General features: G+C 40.4%; 2 protein-coding genes across 6 annotated transcripts in view; one reads left to right on the plus strand and one right to left on the minus strand.

The window, feature by feature from the left end:
* LOC130931148 (CD209 antigen-like protein C) lies at positions 1 to 12582 on the plus strand. Its single transcript, XM_057859690.1, has 6 exons — positions 1 to 124; positions 214 to 330; positions 5795 to 6046; positions 8845 to 9008; positions 9079 to 9218; positions 12330 to 12582. The coding sequence occupies exons 1-6, from the start codon at positions 34 to 36 to the stop codon at positions 12469 to 12471; spliced, it is 906 nt and encodes a 301-aa protein (XP_057715673.1). The 5' UTR covers positions 1 to 33; the 3' UTR covers positions 12472 to 12582.
* The window catches only part of ttc8 (tetratricopeptide repeat domain 8), a 27281-nt gene continuing 16475 nt past the window's right edge, over positions 11367 to 22172 (minus strand). For 4 of the 5 annotated variants that reach the window (XM_057859685.1, XM_057859684.1, XM_057859688.1 and 1 more), the window contains 3 exons: positions 22026 to 22148; positions 15989 to 16072; positions 11368 to 15903 (listed from right to left, as the gene is read on the minus strand). In XM_057859685.1, the coding sequence (XP_057715668.1) occupies positions 15787 to 15903; positions 15989 to 16072; positions 22026 to 22148 (324 nt within the window). In that variant the 3' untranslated portion in view covers positions 11368 to 15786. Of the gene's footprint in view, positions 15904 to 15988; positions 16073 to 22025; positions 22149 to 22172 lie in introns of all 5 variants that reach the window. The other variant, XM_057859689.1, reaches the window with a different exon arrangement.

Below are 22172 nucleotides of genomic sequence, written 5' to 3' on the forward strand. Positions count from 1 at the left end.
TACTCCCTTCAGCAGGCTCTCGTAACAGTCAAAATGGAGGAGAGCGCCTACAACAAACTGATTCATCAGGAGGACTTAAGCGCGGACGAGCCGGCACTCCGCTTAAATCAGGAGAAACCACAAGGTAGGCCCAGATTCAAGACGTTGCCGCCGTTTAATCATCAGTGACTTGCTACTTAAAGATGATTTTACTGTGTTTGCTTCTCTGTGGAGTCTCCTTATCGTTGGTGTGGCCTGCATCTACTTGGACCTCTCGCAGGGTGATTGAAATCATTCTGGCTGCACTTGCTGCTGTCCTGCTAGCTGTGGATATTGGCTTAGGAGTCTATTGTGAGTCACTATGTATGTACAGGTAGTCCCCGGGTTACGACGTATCCGACTTACGTGATTTCGACTTTGTCTCCAGTTGTTTATTTATTCATTTATTTTTTTTATTTTAAGTAATGTTGACTTTTGTCGCGAGTAGGGAAAGCTTACAGCTGCAAGTCTGCGCGCACATTTTTTGCCTGTGAAGCATCCACAAAGGCAGCACCTGTATACAACACCTCACCTTTTGTACTGTTTATTGTATGTTTTCAATTGTGGTCAAATACTTGGGCCGAGTTTTTGTGATTGTTTTAGTTGATGTGCGGATGCTAACTGTTACATGCTAATCGTTTGTGTGGATTGTTATTGCTGTATCAGCAGCTAGTTAGAAACGCAAAATTGAATTGCTGGTATGTATTAAGATGAAACTGATTTCATTTCATTTTTATTGTAGTTTCATCCTGCAAGTGTTGATGTTATGTGAGGCTGAATAAAGTCAGCAAACCACACGGACATCTGACATCGTCATTTCGGAGCTTAGCTTGCTGTCTAGCTAGGACTTAGCTCCAATGTCTTGGCGATAGGCTTACCACCCTTCCCTTAAAATAAGGAATCGTTCCGAATTAGGAATTAAAATTTGTGTTCCATATTGAACCAATACGGAATATAAATACATATATATAGATAGATTCATTTCCGTGCATTTTAGGAGTTTTGGGGATGTCCCTTTTTTATTTCGCCTGGACGGCTTTGGGGGTGAGGGGGGTGTCCCTTATTTCTGTTTCTTAAAAGCCTATTTGGTGAGGACGGTACAATGGAGTATAATAAATGTTTTTGGATAAATGATAGGTTTGGGGAGTATTTAGGGGTACTTAAAGGGTTGATTCCAATTAACGCGGAAATTTGGATTACGTCGCCAGCATAGGAAAGCTTGTTCGTTACCCGGGGACTATACCTGTATATTATAAACAAGCTGCATGGTAGTCATAAATAAAGAAAACCGAGTAATTAAAGGTGACCCAATCAAGATTTTATGACCAAACCACCAAAACTGTCAATTTACTTAAAGTTGGCGTTTTCCCTACATACTGTGAGGCGCAGAAGTATTTGCACCCCTTGTGATTTTGCAAGTTCACCCACTTAGAAAATAGGTACAGGCAAGAAATTTCAATCATAGATGCATTTCTACTAATAGAGACATAATCCAATAAAAAATCTGGAACTCACACTGTATTATTTTTCAATAATTCATATTTAATTTACCAGGGTTCTAAGTATTTGTACCCCTGAGACAATCAGTGCTAATGTTTAGTGCAGGAGCCTTTGTTTGCAATTACAGTGGTCAGACACCTTCTGTAGTTCTTCACTAGGTTTTCACATATGGAAACAGGGATTTTGGCCAGTGCTTAATTTGTAAATCATATGGTGCCGGAACGCAAAGTACATATGACAGCGCAGGGATGACTAGACACGCACAGGTCCCGGAACACAGGCAAAAACTGGTGTCGAAAACAACACGCAAATGCCCACTTGCCATGCTGTGGGACTTACAAGCCTCAATTTTAGATAATATCCATGGTATAAATGTTATGATAACAATTTACAATTATTTAGGATATACTCTGCACAGCACGGGCAATTGCCCATATAAACAAAGGTGGGATTTACAGTAAACAGTCAGCAATATAACATGGCTATAGATGATTAATCCATGGCTAGGGACTCATCACCAAATGTATCACTACAGCCCTTTTCACACATATCCAGGGAAATTCCCATCTGAGGTGGCGCGGGATTTGCTCAGGTCATTGCTTTCACGCATGAAAAGATGTCCCGAGAATGAAGCGGGTTGGACGCTTTCACAGACTTGTCCCGAGTTGCCCACTGGCGCTCTCTGTGCGGGGAGGGCTACTGGCGCGATTTTATAAACCGGACATATACGTCATTTTTGTCGTAGCTCCAGCCAATTTAAGCTCATCAAGACTGTAAGTGGTGGCAAGTGGTAAAATGGGGCCTAAAAAATCCAGCCCGACCCGAACCGGTCCGGGGGCATTAAACCCCGATCCGACCCGAGCCCGGTCAATTAACTTGAGTTGCAGGGTCGAGCCTGAAAAAAAAACAAAATTTTTTTCTTTTGTTTGTAGGCTCCAGCCCGAAAAAAACAACGAAATTTTATATTTTATTTGTAGGCTCAAGCCCAAACCCCCAACCCCCCGGAATTTTATGTTTTATTTGTGACGACTCAGGATAAGGATGAAAAGGATGGGATGCACCAGTCAGAACTGGACAACACTGCTTGCTTCTTGGGAAAACGGACTGGTTGCGTTTTGTGTGATCACATCTGTGACGATGCCTGTGTCTTTTGTAACGAATTCTCAGTTGGTAAAAAAAAAACTTAAAAGTTTTCTCAATGTTTAAAAAGTCTGCATATTTTTATGATCATTATAAATGCATTTAAACAATGAAATAACGCTGGAAAAGTTTGTTAAATATAAAGAGCTGCGGTTTTGCGGACACACAAAGGGGAAGATTAAAAAGGATCACATTTGTGACAATGTCTGTGTAAAAGGTTACAAATTCTCAGTTGGCAGGAAAAAATCGCAAGTTTTCTCAAGGTTTAAATAGTCCACATATTTTTATGATCATTTTAAATGCATTTACACAACAAAGTAAGGCTGGAAAAGTCTGTTAAATATAAATAAACAGATGCGGTTTTGCGGACACGCAGAGGGGAAGATTAAAAAGGGGGCATGGCACGCTCTGGCTCTGCACTTATACTGTTTGCAATGACCATATACAGCGCCTTCGCTTTTTTTATTCAAATTATTTACTTATAACAAGTATTTCTTAGTTTAACATCCATAAATTGTTTGAGTATACATATATGAATATATATTTATTTTAAAAAATTAGCGAGTGAGAAGCTCGGCCCGGCCTGACCCGAACGTAATATTTGTACATTTTAATTTTGTTATGTTTTCAGTTTAATTTAGCTATTTCCCGCTTGCTATGTTTATGATTGCTATGTTTGTTTACCGCTTGGCGTTTTACTGCGAAGAGGGAGGAAGTGACGATCGCCCGCTATGATATTTACCTTTATCAGCCATTGTGCTCCCTGGAATTTAACACCTGCTTTCACGCACACCGCTTCCTGGGTAAGTCCCGGACATGACACTAGGACGCGACCCGTGAAATGTCCGCGTAATCTCCGCGTCAGTCGACAGAGAATATTGTTTTCACACACAACTGCTACACGGGTTAATCCAGCGACATTCCCAGTGTTTCGGAGTATGTGAAAGGGGCTGTAGCTAAGCGTTTGACTCTTTGTCAACGTTAAAATACAATACAATACATTTTAAAAAAACGTTTTTATATTATTATTATTTTCAACACACGAGAGGTACCGGATCCGCCCAAATAAATCCCGGAACACAGGGACGCCAAAATCAAGAGGTGGCGGATCCTGTTCCGGCGTGTTCCGGCACAAATTAACCCCTGATTTTGGCCCATTCCTCAACACAAATCTTCCCTAGATCGGTGAGGTTTCGGGGCTGTCTTTGAGAAACACGATGTTTCAGCTCTATCCAAAGATTTTCTATTGGATTGAGGTCTGGAGACTGGCTAGGCCACTCCAGAACCTTGAGATGCTTTTAACGCAGCCACTCCTTGGTCAGCTTGGTTGTGTGTTTCAGATCATTGTCATGTTGGAAGATCCAACCACGACTCATCTTCAAGTCTGACTGATGGAAGGAGGGTGTGGCTCAAAATCCGACGATACATTTCACCATTCATCCTCTGCTTTAGCCCCGAAGCATGAGGTTTCCACCCCCATACTTCACAGTAGGCATGGTGTTCTTGGGATTGTACTCGTCCTTCTATTTCCTCCACACACGACCAATAAAGTTTTCACTAAAAGTTCTACTTTGGTCTCATCTGACCACATGACTTTCTCCCAGAACCCCACTGCATCATTCAGATGGTCCCTGGCAACTTCAGACGGGCCTTTACATGTACTGGCTTTAACAGGGAAACCTTCTGAGGAATGCATGATTTTAAACCTTTGCACCGTAGTATTCTACGACATTAGTCTTTAAAACTGTGCATCCAGCTCTTTTCAGGTCATTGACCAGCTTCTGTCGTGTAGTTCTAGGCTTAGCCCCTTTTCTCATCATGAGTGATACCCCACGAGGAGAGATTTTACATGGAGCCCCAATCCGAGGTAGATTATCAGTCAAGTTTAGCCGTTTCCATTTTCTAACAATTGCTGCAACTGTTGATTTATTCTCAACAAACTGCTTTCCAAGGCATTTCCAATTTTCCAATTGTCCAATAGCCTTTTCCAGCTTTGTGGAGCTCAACACTTTTTTCTCTGGTGTACTCCGAAAGTAATTATGACTGACTGTGGGGTGCACGGGTCACAATTATGAGCTCAAACGGGTGGTGGGTGGGTGGTTACTCATGGGGTAAAAGTGGACTTTTTTGGGGGGGTAGACTGAAAACTCTTTGAGTGTCATAATTATTGCTGTTACTCAGGGGTACTAATACTGAAGAACACCAGTAAATTACAAATAAATGATTGAAAAATCATACAATGTGAGTTCTGGATTTTTTTTAGATTACATCTTTATAAGTGCAAATGCATCTACAGGTATGATTGAAATTTCAGACCTCTACCTATTTTCTATGTGGGTGAACCGAGCTATCCATGCTCGGTTCACTGATACTTGTCGATTTGTAGGCTTGTGGATGTGTTTAAAGTTTGGATTTTCACTCTCAGAACTACCTGGAAGTAGGGTTTAAAAATATCGGGGAAAAGTTTCATTTAATTGAATTAACCGGGAAAAATGAACACTTCATTTTTGTAGATTTGAATGGTTTAAAATGCATGGCTTTTGTTGTTTACCGTAGAACTTTGAGAGTAAGGCTGTTTTTCCAAATACAGTGGTAACTCGAGATACGAATGTTTTGGTGCACTAGAAGTTTTTCAAGGCTTTTTCGCTACACATTATGAAAAAGGATTCATCATACGATACTAGAGGGCGACAAAGCATTACAGATAAAGATAGCCCATTAGAGGACATGACCACAATTTAAATGTGTCGTTTTAGTAGAGCTTGGAACAAATTTACATGTAAAACACAATCCATTATACCAAAAAATCCTGATACGAAAGCTACAGTTCATTTTGTATGTTGAGATACCACTGTATATTTCAGTAAAATGAAACAATAATTTCATAGACGTCTTGAATGTTAGTTTGCATGCATGCTTATGACAAAACAAAATCTTAATTATTTGCATAGCACATGATTTGTGCATTTATTTAATCATTTCAAGTCGCCACCTCATTAGCACATATTACTAAAACCTCAGTTTGTCCCAATCCGTACATTTATGACAAATTGATCCAATATTTACAGTTAAATCAGTGGTAGTGTATAACGTTAATTGTTTAATGGAACATAATCTTTTTAATTCACGGCAACAGACAAAAACTTGACGGACGAGTCTCGGGCAGTGATGAGCATCAGCCGCGAGGTGGCCGAACTGAACGCCGCTCACGAGGCCGCCACAATGATACAAGAGGAAGCCCAAATGCGTTTGAAACAAGAGATTACAAAGCAGCAAGTGATCAAGTGGCAGGTGGAGTACCAGGTTAAAAGAAACGGAGAATACAAGAAGCTGGCAGACAAACTCCAAAGGGACATTGCGGCCTTAAAATCTCACATACCCACAATAAGTAAGTATGACCAGTAGTGATAATCATGTATCAAAAATCAGGCCAAATCACGTTGTTTTCAAAGGATCGGAGAAAGGTAAAAAAAAAAAAAAAGATCGGGTTTTTAAAATATATTTATTTCTTTTCATTTTTAAGTATTAACTCATTAGTGGCCATTAATGGCAAAAGACGTCCAATCCAGTTAACACAAATCATCCAGACGAATAAACTTGAATGACGTATCCATGAACCTTGTGTGATTTAAAAAAAACAAAATCAAAACAACTAGAATACAGATAGAAGAGGAAAGAGATAAAGAGCTTTACCTGCATCCATCATCTACCGCTTAGTCCGGGGTCGGGTCGCGGAGGCAGCGGCTTTAGCAGGGAAGTCCAGACTTCCCTCTCCCCAGCCACTTCAACCAGCTCCTCCAGCAGGATCCCAAGGCGTTCTCAGGCCAGCCGAAAGACATGGTCTCTCCAGCGTGTCCTGGGTCGCCCCTAGGGTCTCCCACCGGTGGGACATGCAGGGGAGGTGCAGATGCCCGAGCCACCTCAACTGGCTCCTCTCAACGCGGGGAAGTAGCAGCTCGACACAGAGTCCCTCCCGGATGACCGAGCTTCTCACCCTTTCTCTAAGGGAGAGCCCGGACACCCTGTGGAGGAAACTCATTTCGGCCGCTTGTACAGTCCCTGACTAAAGTCTTGTCACTTATCCATTTTTGTAGAAACAATTGCTAATAACCTGACTTTTTGCTTTTAGAAATGGCTCATATGAAAGCTAAGGCCCTGCCAAATGATGTTGAATGTACAAAAGTATATTTGTTTCACTGAAAAAAGATTCATCATTTAATGAAGACATAAAGGTCAAATTTTGGCAAGACAAAAGTTTTGTCGCCTACAGAAAGTAGTGAGAAAATTGAACAAAAAATGTACTTCAAATACAAAATATGTTACATAACATAAGCGAATTAAGTAGTGGTGCTGTGAGCTCCAAATTTAATATCTTGTATGACTTCCATGGGCTTGAAGGACTGCATCCATGCGGTTCGGCAAGGATTCATACAATTTACTGATGAAGTCATCGGGAACATCAAAGAAAGCAGTCTTGCATGCCTCCCAGAGTTCATCAACATTCTTGGGTTTCGTCTTCCATGCTTCCTCTTTCATCCTGTTCATGTCTGGTGACTGGGCTGGCCAGTCCTGGAATATATTGATCTTCTTTGCCTTGAGGAACTTTGAGGTAGAGATTGAAGTATGCGATGGAGCACTATCCTGCTGCAGAATTTGTCCCTTTTTATGGTTAGGAATGTAAGATTTGTTGATATTTCAGACTATTTATGTTGCCTTTCACTACCCTGCAGAGCTCTCGCACACCCCCATACTGGATGTAACCCCAGACCATGATTTTGCCACCACCAAACCACTGTTTTCTGAACGAATCACGGATCTACGCAGCTCCAGTAGGTCTCCTACAATATTTGAGGCGACTGTGGTGTAATTCAATGGAAGATTCATCTGAAAAATCCACCTTTTGCCACAAAACAGTGAAGTTTGACCTTTATGTCTTTATTCAATGATAAATCTTTTTTCAGTGAAACAAATATATTTTTGTACATTCAACATCATTTGGGAGGGTCTTAGCTTTAATATGAGCCATTTCTGAAAGCAATTGAATAATTAAAAGTCAGGTTATTAGCAATTGTTTCTACAAAATGGATAAGCGACAAGACTTTTGTCAGGGACTGTATATTGTCCCACAGCTTGTGACCATACAGTAGGTGAGTGTAGGAATGTAGATCGACTGGTAAATCGAGATCTTTTTACCACTATCTTTGGGCTGACATCCTTCTGGAGTATCAGCTGTGTTTCTCACCTTACGTATAGATGAGTAAAGGAGCTGAGCTCATTAACATATGATTACCATCAGTGAATAAAAACTAATAAAAATAATCACTCCACCACCTTTATTGACTGTAGGAGTCAGAGCAGAGTGATAGACCAATTTGCTACTCTGAAAAACGGTATGATGACGGCAGTGTTTGATGCTTCTATCTACCAAGTAACTTGCAATTGTAGCCTTTTTTTCCTGTTGTTCTACGATATTAAAAAATGACTGAAACAACAGCAATAACAATAATAATGAATAAATTATCAGTCTTTGTGAGCTGATTGTGACGTTTTGTGCTTGTACACCACATTCACTTACATCCTGGTCATCTCCTGGGGGCTAAGCCCCTCCCTGTTCTTAAAACCTAGTGACACCCCTGGATCTAAATATATTAGGGGTGTGACATACACGCGAATCACATTTCAGAACGTACCTCTGTACGGGGGTCACGGTTTGGTGCGGGTTCAGTACAACAGGAAAATCAAAAGATCACAGCAGTTAAAAGTTAAAGTTCGTATACCATAACACACATAAGTGAAATTTTTTAAAATGTAAAAAATGTGACCTATGTTTGTTTTTGAATGAAAAAGACAGTTCAATTCAATCAGTTAATTTGAACATATTTGATGTGAAAGACATTATAGAATGGATCATGTAATAACGTGTAGAACATGAAAAGTAACGTCAGTTACTTTGCTGAGTAGCTAATTACTTTTACATTGAGGCAACTCAGTTGCTAACTCAATTACTTTTCGGGAGAAGTCATTTGTAACTGTAATGAATTACTTTTTTGAAGTAAGATTAACCTCAGTGTGGTCTTAACCTGAAAAATCTGTATGTAGAGATATTTGTAAGTAGAGGTACCACTGTAGTTGGTAAGTCCACATCCTCTTGTTCAGAGCAATATAAATGTAACTCTTTTTCTGTAGGGGAGAGCTGCAGACACTGTTTACCAAGATGGACTTTAGTCGACTCGGCGTGTTTTTTCCTAAGCTTCTCTGAAATATACTCTAGCAGATCATGGCAGGAGGCCAGGGATTTTTGCAAAAAACATGGCAGCGACCTGGCTGTGGTAGATACCTTTGAGAAGCAGGTGAGACAAATCCATACGTCAAGGCAATATTAGTTCTGGGAGTGACTAAAATATCACGTGTTGTTGTCAGCTGAAATTAAATCAGCTGATTAATATTCATCATCAAGACCTATCCAGATCCATTTCGCAGAGCGGCTTCTGGATTGGATTGAGAGATGTGGACAGCGAAGCTGTTTGGAAGTGGCTGGACGGAACTAAACTGAGTGAAGGGTAAATAAACACTTTCCTCTCGCCTCATTCAAATATCCTACTACGATAAATTTAAGTGTAAGTGAAAAATGACTAGAGGTGGGTGGAGTAGCCAAAAATTTGACTCAGGTCAGAGTAGCAAGTAAAAAAAAGTATTAGTGAATACAATACTCAAGTCATGAGTAGCGTTGTGAGTAACTGCTTAAACTGTCTGATGTTTTTAAACAATCGTATCGTAATCGTTTTTATCGGCACATAATCTATTTGAACTCTGATTATTGTGCTGTACTATAACCTATTACATGACCATATTAGGCCCAAGAAATACACAATAACACAGGTCGTCCTTGGGTTACAACGTACCCGACTTACCTGGTTTCGACTTTACACTTTACGAGTCTCACCCGCCATTTTGTCTTGGAGTGTTTTTTTTTGTTTGTTTGTTTTTAATAAGGTTAACTTTTATTTTGTGATGCATACTTTTATTTTGGCGCAATAAGCATAGAGCAGGTAGTACTTCCACACGTAAGAGCACATAAAGAACGTCGTTACACACATGAAGAAGAGTGCATGCGCACACACGAGGAAGAGCGCATTTGCTCAAATTGTCCCCACCAACTTTTAAGTAACCTTGTTTGCATTATATAATGAGTCCAGTTAAATAGGTAATTTAAATCGTCTTCGCATACTGTATGTTGTAAGGATAGAGTTGACCCTAACATTATTAAGTGAATCCTTTTCCTTATGTTCAGACTTACATTTACCCCTTGTCACTTGCCGAATGTGCCAGTCCATTTTTTCCCCCTCAAATGCATGTTTGATTGGCCAGCGAACACACACAAGCACAGGTCCGACAGAATAATGTCATGGCGCCTCCTCTGCCCCCTTTGAAGACGAGGGATATTAGTAGTTTATTTTGGGCCAGCAGCAGCGGCCACTGTAAGTAATGTAAAAAGACGTCAATGTTGTGGAGGTGGGGAACACACCACTAATTTTGCTACTGACAGTCCAACCTGCATCAGAGTTAGCATAATCGAGTAGGAAGCTGCTTAGACAGAAGTGCCCTCCTGTATGTGTTTTTGACTGTTAACGTTAATCAAACTATGAAAAATGTAGTGAACTCTGCTGGAAACTGTAGAACCAGAAAAATGTGAGCAAGAAGCTGCTTATAGAGAGGCCCCAAGTCTGTGTGTGTGTCAGTCAATTTTCAATTGTATTTTATTTACAGAGTATGTGGTCTGAAAGCAACCCAACGGAGCGTTCATTTTTTTGTTGCTTGTGGACGAAAGCAGTACGCTGAAAAAGAAGTTATTTTCTGTTATATTTAAGTTATTTATTTAGACAATGTTGAGTAGTCCTCGAGCCTGGCTTTTTTGTGTCTCTGGGTCAAAATGTGGGGTCTTCCTGGGTATCCTACCATAGTGTCCCTTTTCATTCAGATCCCGACGGATAGTATGGGTCGACACTGTTGTACCCTCGGACTGCAGGACAGATTGAACTTGTTTGGATGTTAGTCAAGGTTCTTTATCCACCATCAGCACAATCTTTCATTGAAATCTCTGGTCAATTTTTCTTTTCCGTCCACATCTAGGGAGGTTAGCCACAGTACTATGGGCTTTACATTTACTGATGACATTGCGTACGGTAGACACAGGATCATCGAGGCCTTTGGACATGGACTTGCCTTGAGATTGCCCATGCTTTCTCACAATTTTGCTTCTGAAGTCCTTAGACAGTTCTTTGGTCTTCTTTCTTTTCTCCATGCTCAATGCAGTACACACAAGGACACAGGATGGAGGTTGAGTCAACTTTAATCCATTTTAACTGGCTGCAAGTGTGATTTAGTTATTGCCACTACCTGTTATGTGCCACAGGTAAGTAAGAGGTGCATTTAATTAAAATTTTGCCAATAGTTTTATTCGAGGAGTTTTGTGTAAAAATGCTAATGCCCCCCCCCCCCCCCCCCCCCCCATTCTCTTCTGTTTTTTCATTGCAAGCAAAATAAATGAAGGTATTACTAACAAAGCATTTGTAATTGCAATCATTTTCTGGGAGAAATTTAGCATTATCTGACAGAATTGCAGGGGTGCCAATACTTTTGGCCAGCAGTGTGTATAACACCTTTTGTACTGTTTATTGTGCGTTTTTAATTGTGGTCAAATACTTGGGGAGAGTTTATGTGATTACTTTTATGATATTTGGACGGTAACTGATACATGCTAATCTTTTGTGTGGATTGTTATTGCTGTATCAGCAGCTAGTTAAAAACGCAAATTTGAATTGCTGTTATTGAAGATGAAACTGATTTAATTTCATTTATTTTAGTTTCATTCTGCAAGTGGTGACGTCATGAGCAGCTGAATAAAGTCAGCAAACCATACGACGTCTGATATCGTCATTTCGGAGCTTAGCTCGCTGTCTAGCTAGGACTTAGCTCCAAGGTCTTGGTGAGGACGGTACAATGACGTATAATGTATGTTTTTTGATAGTAATGTTGAGATTTGCGCGGTATGTAGGGGTAATTCCGACTCGCGCGGAAATTCGGGTTATGTCGCCAGTCGGGTTATGTCGGAACTCGTTTGTAATCCGGGGACTACCTGTAATCAAATTCAGACAAGAATCAGTCCAGACCATGAGTGCCATGTAGTGGAGAAAAAAAAAAAATCCTACTATGGAATGAAAACGATCATATCTCTGGTTTTCCGTTGTCTGTTGGTGTCAAATAAAAATTGGTAGAGATCATGAAATCATGAAATGTTAACTCAGTGTCAAATACTTTCATATTTACATTGCTTCAGAGACGCCACATGATTGAACTGGCCTGCGTCATCATTGGACTTCCGACTGCAAGCTTGTGTGTGGTCATGTGACTGAATTGTTATGTCTGATTGGCATCGTAGAGTCATGTGATTTTTGTTCAAACATCTAATTGGCAAAACTGTTCATAAATCTACACAAAGAAAAAAGTATGGCTTGGTAAAACTACTCTTAGAAGTACTGTACATTTTTCTCCGTAAGTCACTCAAATAAATGTAACGTGTTACTACCCACCACTGAAAATGACAAATACTGTACTCAACTGTTACATAATGGACTCCAATGTCAAATAATATCATTTGTTGTTTGTTTCAGCTTCTGGAATGATGGTGAGCCCAATAACTCGGGTAATGAGGACTGTGCAGCCACCTACCCAAGAAGCAACCCCTTTAAGGGCTGGAATGATGCTCCGTGCACTTACAATCTGAAATGGATTTGTGAAATGTCTGCCAGTTAGCGCAATATGAACGCCAAAACACAAGGATCGTTACGACAGACAGAATGAGATTTATTAAGCAACTACAAAAGATATATAAACAATTAATAAAATCTTTGTCTTTACAAAGTACATACACATTGCTTTACATGTTACTGTACGCTACGAAAACAGTTACTCATATAAACGAAAGTTACGTATGGAACTACAGCTCAATGAATCCCGAATGACCGCCATAGGCGGTGCTAAAAGCGCTGAACTGAGCGTTCCGTCCACTGAGAATCTGAGAGATGGTTCTTCTTAATTTAAGTTCTTCTGAAAGATTTTTCCTTTTTTGGGGGGGTCAATTTTCAGTTTTTTCATGTTTTTTTTGTTTTGTTTTGGAGCTTTTTCATTTTTTTAATTCAGATTTAAGTGTTTTTTTTTTTTATACAAAAACTACAATTTCTGCAAATGTATAAAGCTAAGTTAAAAATGTAAATGTAACAATATCAAAAGTACTATATTTTTCAGACTAAATGTTGCTCCGTCCTATAAGTCACACAAGAAAAAAAAAAAAAAAAAAAAGCATTTAATAATTTCATATAGAAGTCGCTCTGGATTATAAATCGCACCCATGACCAACTATGGAAAAAAAAAACTGCGATTTACAGTCATGTGAAAAAATTAGGACACCTTATGGAAGCCTGTGTGTTTTCTAACATATTTGGTCATATGTATATTTATCATCAATTTTAACAATCATGAGAGATTCAAGTATTAGAATTAAACAGTTAAAAATGAAAAAGATTTTTATAACCTTCTGCAAAATGTAATTTTAAATAAATGCAATTTCTGTTGAGGAATAAATTAGGACACCCCCACATTCAATCCCATTTAAAATGGCCAAAGTAACAAGAACATCATTACCCGGTGTTTTGAAGGAGACTTGCCTTATTAAAACCTCACATTTAGTTTGTTGTGCCCCTGACTGTTGAAGTGAGAGAAAACACCATGGTTAGATCAAAGGAGCTGTCTGAGGCGTTCGGAAAGAAGATTGTAGACACTTATGAGTCTGGTAAGGGATTTCAAAAGATCTCAAAAGAATATAAAATCAGCCATTCCACTGTTGGGAAAATAGTCTACAAGTGGAAGACATTCAAAACACCTGCCAGCAAGCCCAGGTCTGGCCGTCCAAGCAACTTCACCCTGACACCAGACCACTGGCCAAAAAAGCCCATCAGCGCCTGTACTTCCTCCGTAAACTCAGGAAGAGCCCCGGCCCCCATCATGCTCTCATTCTACAGGGGCACCATCGAGAGCATCCTGACCAGCTGCATCACCGTGTGGTATGGAACCTCTACTGTGGCCTGCCGCAAGACCCTGCAGCGCATCGTGAGAGCAGCTGAGAAGGTCATCGGTGCCCCTCCTTGATTTCTACAACTCCCGCCTCATCCACAAAGCCACCAGGATTGCGGGTGACCCCACCCACCCATCCCACAGCCTCTTCAGCTTGCTGCCGTCGGGGAGAAGACTTCGGAGTCTCTAGGCCAGAACCAGCAGGCTCAAGGACAGCTTCTTCCACCAGACTGTCAGGGCTCTGAACTCCCTCCCTGCACTACCCCTTCGTACCCCTCTACCTTCTGCCAAATAAGGTAACCCCCCTTCCATCAACCCCTGCCGTCCAATGCACTAGCGTACTTTAATATTCACTCAGGACTGTTATATTCAGCTGCTATTTCTTTCTCTCTTGAAAATGCACTACCTAACTTCAAGTCACTTTTGTACACATCTTTTGCACCATATTACATTTTTAAATTACATTCATTTTGTTTGTACATAGTCCAGTTGCTATTTTATTTATTATTATTTTTATCTATTATTATTATTTCTTAATTCTTTTATGCTCTGTGTTTTTATACGCATGTTTGCACGTGGGGAGAGAGGAAAGCAATTTCATCTGTGCCGTATGTTGTAAGTACTGTATATGCATATTTGACAATAAAGCTGAACTTGAAGATGCTAAAAGAAGTCTCCATAAACCCTAAAATGTCATCACGGGACCTACAGCAGGCTCTTGCTATTGTTGATGTGAAAGTGCATGCCTCTACAATCAGAAATAGACTTCACAAGTTTAACCTTCATGGGAGGTGTGCAAGGATAAAACCTTTGCTCTCTAAGAAGAACATGAAGGCCAGACTGAGGTTTGCCAGCAGGACTTCTGTAATAATGTTCTTTGGACAGATGAATCTAAAATTGAATTATTTGGACACCAGAATAGAGGACATGTTTGGCGTAAACCCAATACAGCTTTCCAGGAAAAGAACCTCATCCCAACTGTGACTCATGGAGATGGACGTGTCATGGTTTGGGGATGCTTTGCTACAGCAGGACCTGGCCAGCTCACCATCATAAAATCCACCGTGAACTCTATCGTGTATCAGAGGGTGCTTGAGGAACATTTGAGATCATCTGAGGAAAAAAAAAGCTGATGCGAAATTGGACCCTGCAACATGACAATGACCCAAAACATACCAGTAAATCCCTCAAGGACTGTCTGAAAAGGAATAAATGGAGAAAACTGGACTGGCCTAATCAAAGCCCAGATCTTAATCCCATTCAGATGCTGTGGGGTGACTTCAAACGGGCTGTACGTGCAAGAAACCCCTACAAACATCTCAAAGCTGAAAGTATTCTGCGTTGAGAAGTGGGGCAAACTTTCTTCAGACTGATGTCAAAGACTGGTAGATGGCTACAAAAAGCGCTATTTCAGCCAAAGGGGGTAACACTAGCTATTAAGTGGTAGAGTGTCCTAAATTTTTCCTCAGTTAGAATATACATTTTTGTTGATATACTTGGTTTAATGAGTAAAACAATTTTTTGTTGTTTACCAGCAGTGAAATCACTTTCTCTTCCAGAGATAAAGGAAAAACAAGATCAGATATGTGAACATTTCTTGATAAAGAACTGAATATTTAATGGGGTATCCTAATTTTTTCCCTTTACTGTATAGTCAGGAAAAAAACAGTATGTTTTTGAGGAATTCCTGGAATATGAAATGATCATTTTCCCCTGTTAATAAAGAAACATCTTCTTCGACCAGTTCTGTATGGACCGGAACTCAGTTGTCACTGGAATTTTTCTCTTTTCCAGGGGTCACAGGTGACTTTTTTTGGTTGTATTGCTACTCGTACTGCACATGCACGAAAGGATCATGGTCTCTAATGGTCAGCGGGGATGAAATAGAATGACAGTTATCCGGATTAAACACAGATAAGCATTTGGAGCCTCAGTTGAAAGCAAAACTGCTACAGACAAATATCATCTACCCAAGTTAGCTTTCCAAATTCCAAGACTTCACAGCGCTGCAAAATGCTGGCGAAGTTGCACCAGGACCTGTTGAGTGTCAACATGTTCGGGGAAGGCGTCTTCAGACTTTAAGGCCGCGATGTAGCTGCTTTGTAAGTCCCCAATCTGGACACAAAAAGAAAATATCAGCAAATGACCTCAATTTATAATTTGATACATTCACTAAGGTGTTAAGGTGGGTGTAAATGACCTTTTCACAGAGAATGGACAGATTGTAGTGAGGCTCGTACATGTGAGGAGACAGCGAGGCAGCTGTTTGCAGGAAGGCTTTAGACTGGATACAAAGGACAGAAGATATCAGTCACAATTTTGACTTCTTAACAGCGATCAAAAAAAGTTGTATTTCAGAGAACGAGAGATTAGACAGACGTACAGGTAGATGTATAGATAGCTAGATAGACACAGACAGACAGACGGACAGACAGACAGCTAGCATGTATAGCTAGATAATTTCTCACATTTCTGCATAAAACACCATCAAATGTGATCTGACTTTTGTCAAAATCACACAGCTGAAAAAAAAAACTGGTTTAATTAAAACCACCCAAAAATTTATAGGTTTTCATCTTTTAATGAGGATAGTATGCAAACAATGACAGAGGGGAGGAAAAATAAGTCAGTGAACCATCACATTTAATATTTTGTGGCGCCCCCTTTGGCAGCAATAATTTCAACCAGATGCTTCCTGTAGCCGCAGATCAGCCTGGCACATCGAGCAGGACTAATCTTGGCCCAATCTTCTCTACAAAACTGCTGTAGTTCAGTCAGATTCCTGGGATGTCTGGCATGAATCGCTGTCTTTCGGTCATGCCACAGCATCTCAATAGGGTTCAAGTCAGGACTTTGACTTGGCCACTCCAGAAGTGTATTTTGTTCTTCTGAAACCATTCTGAAGTTGATCTACTTCTGTGTTTTGGATCATTGTCTTGTTGCAGCATCTATCCTCTTTATATCTTCAACTGTCTGAAAGATGGCCTCGGGTTTTCCTGCAAAACATCCTGATAAACTTTTGAATTCATTCTTCAGTTATTGATTGCAAGTTTTCCAGGCCCTGTGGCAGTAAAACAGCCCCAAATCATGATGCCCCCTCCACCATGCTTCACAGTGGGGATGAGGTGTTGATGTTGGTGAGCTGTTCCATTTTTCTTCCACACATGACGTTGTGTTACTCCCAAACAATTCAACTTCGGTTTCATCAGTCCACAAAATATTTTGCTAAAACGTCTGTGGAGTGTCCAACTTGCTTTTAGCAAACATTAAACAAGCATCAATGTTTTTTTTAGACAGCAGTGGCTTCCTCCGTGGGGTCCTCCCATGAACACCATTCTTGCCATAGTTTTACATATAGTTTATGTGTGCACATACAGTGGGGCAAATAAGTATTTAGTCAACCACCAATTGTGCAAGTTCTCCTACTTGAAAAGATTAGAGAGGCCTGTAATTGTCAACATGGGTAAACCTCAACCATGAGAGACAGAATGTGGAAAAAAAACCAGAAGATCACAGTGTCTGATTTTTAAAGAATTTATTTGTAAATTAGAGTGGAAAATAAGTATTTGGTCACCTCCAAACAAGCAAGATTTCTGGCTGTCAAAGAGGTCCAACATATTCTATCGAGGTCTAACGAGGCTCCACTCGTTACCTGTATTAATGGCACCTGTTTTAACTCATTATCGGTATAAAAGACACCTGTCCACAACTCAGTCAGTCACACTCCAAAACTCCACTACGGCCAAGACCAAAGAGCTGTCGAAGGACACCAGAGACAAAATTGTAGACCTGCACCAGGTTGGGAAGACTGAATCTGCAATAGATAAAACGCTTAGTGTAAAAAAATCAACTGTGGGAGCAATTATTAGAAAATGGAAGACATACAAGACCACAAATAATCTCCCTCGATCTGGGGCTCCATGCAACATCTCACCCCGTGGCGTCAAAATGATAACAAGACCGGTGAGCAAAAATCCCAGAACCACACGGGGACCTAGTGAATGACCTACAGAGAGCTGGGACCACAGTAACAAAGGCTACTATCAGTAACACAATGCGCCGCCAGGGACTCAAATCCTGCACTGCCAAACGTGTCTCCTTGCTGAAGCCAGTACACGTTCGCCAGAGAGCATTTGGATGATCCAGAAGAGGACTGGGAGAATGTGTTATGGTCAGATGAAACCAAAATAGAATTTTTGGGTAGAAACACAGGTTCTCGTGTTTGGAGGAGAAAGAATACTGAATTGCATCCGAAGAACACCATACCCACTGTGAAGCATGGGGGTGGAAACATCATGCTTTTGGGCTGTTTTTCTGCAAATGGACCGGGACGACTAATCTGTGTAAAGGAAAGAATTAATGAGGCCATGTATCGAGAGATTTTGAGTGAAAAACTCCTTCCATCAGCAAGGGCATTGAAGATAAGATGTGGCTGGGTCTTTCAGCATGACAACGATCCCAAACACACAGTCAGGGCAACAAAGGAGTGGCTTCGCAAGAAGCATTTCAAGGTCCTGGAGTGGCCTAACCAGTCTCCAGATCTCAACTCCATAAAAAATCTGTGGAGGGAGTGAAAGTCCGTGTTGCCCAACGACAGCCCCAAAACATCACTGCTCTAGAGGAGATCTGCACGGAGGAATGGGCCAAAATACCAGCAACAGTGTGTGAAAAGCTTGAAAAGAGTTACAGTAAACATTTGGCCTCCGTTATTGCGAACAAAGGGTACATAACAAAGTATTGAGATGAACTTTTGGTATTGACCAAATACTTATTTTCCAACATAATTTGCAAATAAATTCTTTAAAATCAAACAACGTGATTTTCTGTTTTTTTTCCACATTCTGTCTCTCATGGTTGAGGTTTACCCATGTTGACAATTACAGGCCTCTCTAATATCTTCAAGTGGGAGAACTTGCACAATTAGTGGTTGACTAAATACTTATTTGCCCCACTGTAGATATTGGACTGTGCCAGTGATTTCTGTAAGTCTTTAGCAGACACTCTAGGGTTCTTTTTTACCCTTCTGAGTATTCTGCACTGAACTCTTGGCGTCATCTTTGGTGGACCGCCACGCCTTGGGAGAGAAGCAACAGTGCCAAACTCTCTCCATTTGTAGACAACTTCTCTGACTGTCGATTGATGAACATCCAGACTTTTAGAGATGGTTTTGTATCCTTTCCCAGCTTTTATACAAATCAACAATCCTTGAGCGCAGGTCGGACCGCTCTTTTTGATGCAGGATGACACGATGCACATCAGACAATGTTTCTCATCAAGACAATTCTTAACAGGCGTGTGTTTTATTGTGGGCAGGGCAGCTTTAAACCATCATCAGTGATTGGGTACACACCTGACTTAAATTATAATAATAAAAATAATAATAATAAAAACAAATTGGTTTCAACTGCTCCTTAAGTCTCCTTAGGCTGCTCCCTAAGTCTCCTTACTAATTTTTCCCCCTTCTGTAATTGTTTGCATGCTAACCTAATTAAAATATGAAAACCTATAAATGTTTGGGTGGTTTTAGTTGAAGCAGACACAGTTTTTCATATGTGTGATTTTGACAGTTTCATACCACTGTAGATGTATAGATCGATAGATGTATAGATAGATCGATAGAGCAATCAATCACTTTCTGTTAATTTTAGCAAAGTCTGACATGGGAGGTAGGGCGAGTCCATGTAACACCTTGTACATTAGACAATCCATTTTTTTTTATTTTTTATTTTTTTAATTCTCAAGGCTCAATAAATAGTACTTTTTTTAAAAAATGTTTCAAACATGGCATGACATTGGTTTTCTAGCAAAGACTTTGATTTTTATAGAGTGATTCTACGTTACTGCATGCATTTACACCTGCCAATGTCGAACCGCAAGCAACACGTCACTTCCGCTCATAATATTCATGACATTAGCTACTGTTGCTAAGTAGGGACAAGCCACCGTTTGTCCCTAATAGGAAATGAATGGAAATCGTGTACGAAGGAGATGTTTACAGAGCCAAACCTACCAATTTTTCTCGAAAATGATGTGCCTGGTGCCAAATTGACTGGCAAAGATGTGGAAGAACATAAAAATGTTCAGTTAAAGAGATGGCTTTAGTGTCGAAGGCTGAAAACGACGAAAAAAAACGAGCGGACCTAAGCATAGCTTTAGCTTTTTTATCGACGCGACTGACAATGACATTCTCCTATTTCAACAAGCTATCTTTTACCATCAGCCCTGTCTTTCTTATATATCCTCTGGTTGTCCTGCGTCTCTTACCGTTCTTGGGGGTAATTTAGTTAGCTTTGTGTAGCGATCGCAAATGCTACTCAGTGACAGCCAACGAACACTTTTAATTTTTTCATTGATAACACATCTTAATTCTAATTTATTTACACTTCCCCCTTACTAAAGTTGTGTTATATACTTTATATATAACAGAAACGGTAACAGTGGCAGTCAGATACCATTGTAATTCTTTTCAGGTCATTCATTGTCAGACAGAAGCAGTGCGGCACAACGTTACGCTAAAAAAATAAGTTAAAAATATAAAAATGGCTTACCTCTTTGTCCTCTGAAAGACCATGCCAACCCAACATAATGTTTACTGCATATGAAACGTGAATGGATTCGCCAAGCTGGTGTTAAAGTCCGTGCAAGTTGATTCGGTCTTCACATTTTTTTCCTCCCGAGTTTTTAGTTTCCGGAAACGTATGAAGAAAACATTCTTCGTGGTTGTAATGTCTAGAGTCGTTTCTACAAGTTCCAAAAAAGCAATGCGTGATCGGCATGTTCGTTTTTGAAAGATTACCGGCGAAAAGTAGCACTAATTGCGTTGTGTCTATGCGAGGGCGGGTCTATAATGTCCCACTTCGGCTTTACTTCCGCTTTACGATGCGACGTCACGGTCTAAAAATAGCCTGCGTGCGGTACACCATTGCCAACATGTAACGCAATATTCAATGTGTGATAAAATCACTCAGCGGAGAAACACTTTTGCAGCCCCAAATGTTCTGAAAGATTGTATTTGTTTAAAATTGTTCAGGTTAAATTTCACTGTATTACGTATTCTTTTAATATGGCTTTGAAAAGACAGTGAGGAATCAAGTGTCACTCCAAGGTGCTTAATTTTCTGAGACAATTTCTAGTTCCTGTCCTCCTAAATATACACCTGAATGTTTGATGTCCAAAGGTCGCTTTGTGAACATCATACAAACAGTTTGAGTTGACAATAATTGTGCATGCTGGACAACAGCGATATAAATATCTTCAAGCAGCATTTTAAGGACTAGATTTTCTTAAAGAGTATTACAACACTTTGAGAAATGCTAATATTCCATCATTCATCTATAAACGCATGCCTTTTGGATTCATCATGCCACTTCGTGTAATAAAACACATCGCAACACCAAGAAAATGATAGAAATTTGGATCGATTTCATCGGTTTCATGACTGATCAGACCAGGCAATGTTTTTCCAATCTTCTATTGTCCGATTTCGATGAGCTTGTGCAAATTGTAGCCTCAGTTTCCTGTTCTTAGCTGAAAGGAGTGGCACCCGGCGTGGTCTTCTGCTGCTGTAGCCCATCTGCCTCAAAGTTCGACGTACTGTGCGTTCAGAGATGCTCTTCTGCCTACCTTGGTTGTAACGGGTGGTTATTTGAGTCACTGTTGCCTTTCTATCAGGTCGAACCAGTCTGGCCATTCTCCTCTGACCTCTGGCATCAACAGGGCATTTCCGCACACAGAACTGCTGCTCACTGGATATCTATTCTTTTTCGGACCGTTCTCTGTAAACCCTAGAGACGGTTGTGCATGAAAATGACCAGTAGATCAGCAGTTTCTGAAATACTCAGACCAGCCCTTCTGGCACCAACAACCATGCCACATTCAAAGTCACTCAAATCACCTTTCTTCCCCATACTGATGCTCGGTTTGGACTGCAGGAGATTGTCTTAAACCATGTCTACATGCCTAAATGCACTGAGTTGCCACCATGTGATTGGCTGATTAGAAATTAAGTGTTAACGAGCAGTTGGACAGGTGTACCTAATAAAGTGGCCGGTGAGTGTATATACATATATATATATATATATATGTATATTCCAAACAAAGTGGTATCGTTAGGGTCTCGTTATCGGGTGATACTGCATAGCCAGGTATCGGTATCGGGGCAAAAAATGGTATCTGTGCAACACTACTTTTTAGTAGGTTTACCTTGAGCCCTCAGATGACTAAATACAAGTGTTTACCTGTTCTACACGACCTTTGCGCAGCTCCAGCACGGCGAGGTTGTTGTAAGCCTCGGCATGGTCATTGTTAAAAGCCAACGTCAGTTTAAAACATTGGTAGGCCAAAGTCGTGTCACCTATACCCTGCAAATGGAAAACACGTGCACT

Source organism: Corythoichthys intestinalis, chromosome 15 (genome assembly GCF_030265065.1).
Source record: "Corythoichthys intestinalis isolate RoL2023-P3 chromosome 15, ASM3026506v1, whole genome shotgun sequence".
NCBI classification, from domain to species: Eukaryota; Metazoa; Chordata; class Actinopteri; order Syngnathiformes; family Syngnathidae; genus Corythoichthys; species Corythoichthys intestinalis.

What these genes read in the sequence shown, in the direction of transcription:
- LOC130931148 (XM_057859690.1), top strand. Translation starts at nt 34, where the DNA reads ATGGAGGAGAGCGCCTACAACAAACTGATTCATCAGGAGGACTTAAGC. An exon ending in AAATCAGGAGAAACCACAAG is followed by an intron (nt 125 to 213) that starts GTAGGCCCAGAT and finishes TTCTCTGTGGAG; the next exon opens with TCTCCTTATCGTTGGTGTGG. An exon ending in TATTGGCTTAGGAGTCTATT is followed by an intron (nt 331 to 5,794) that starts GTGAGTCACTAT and finishes TCACGGCAACAG; the next exon opens with ACAAAAACTTGACGGACGAG.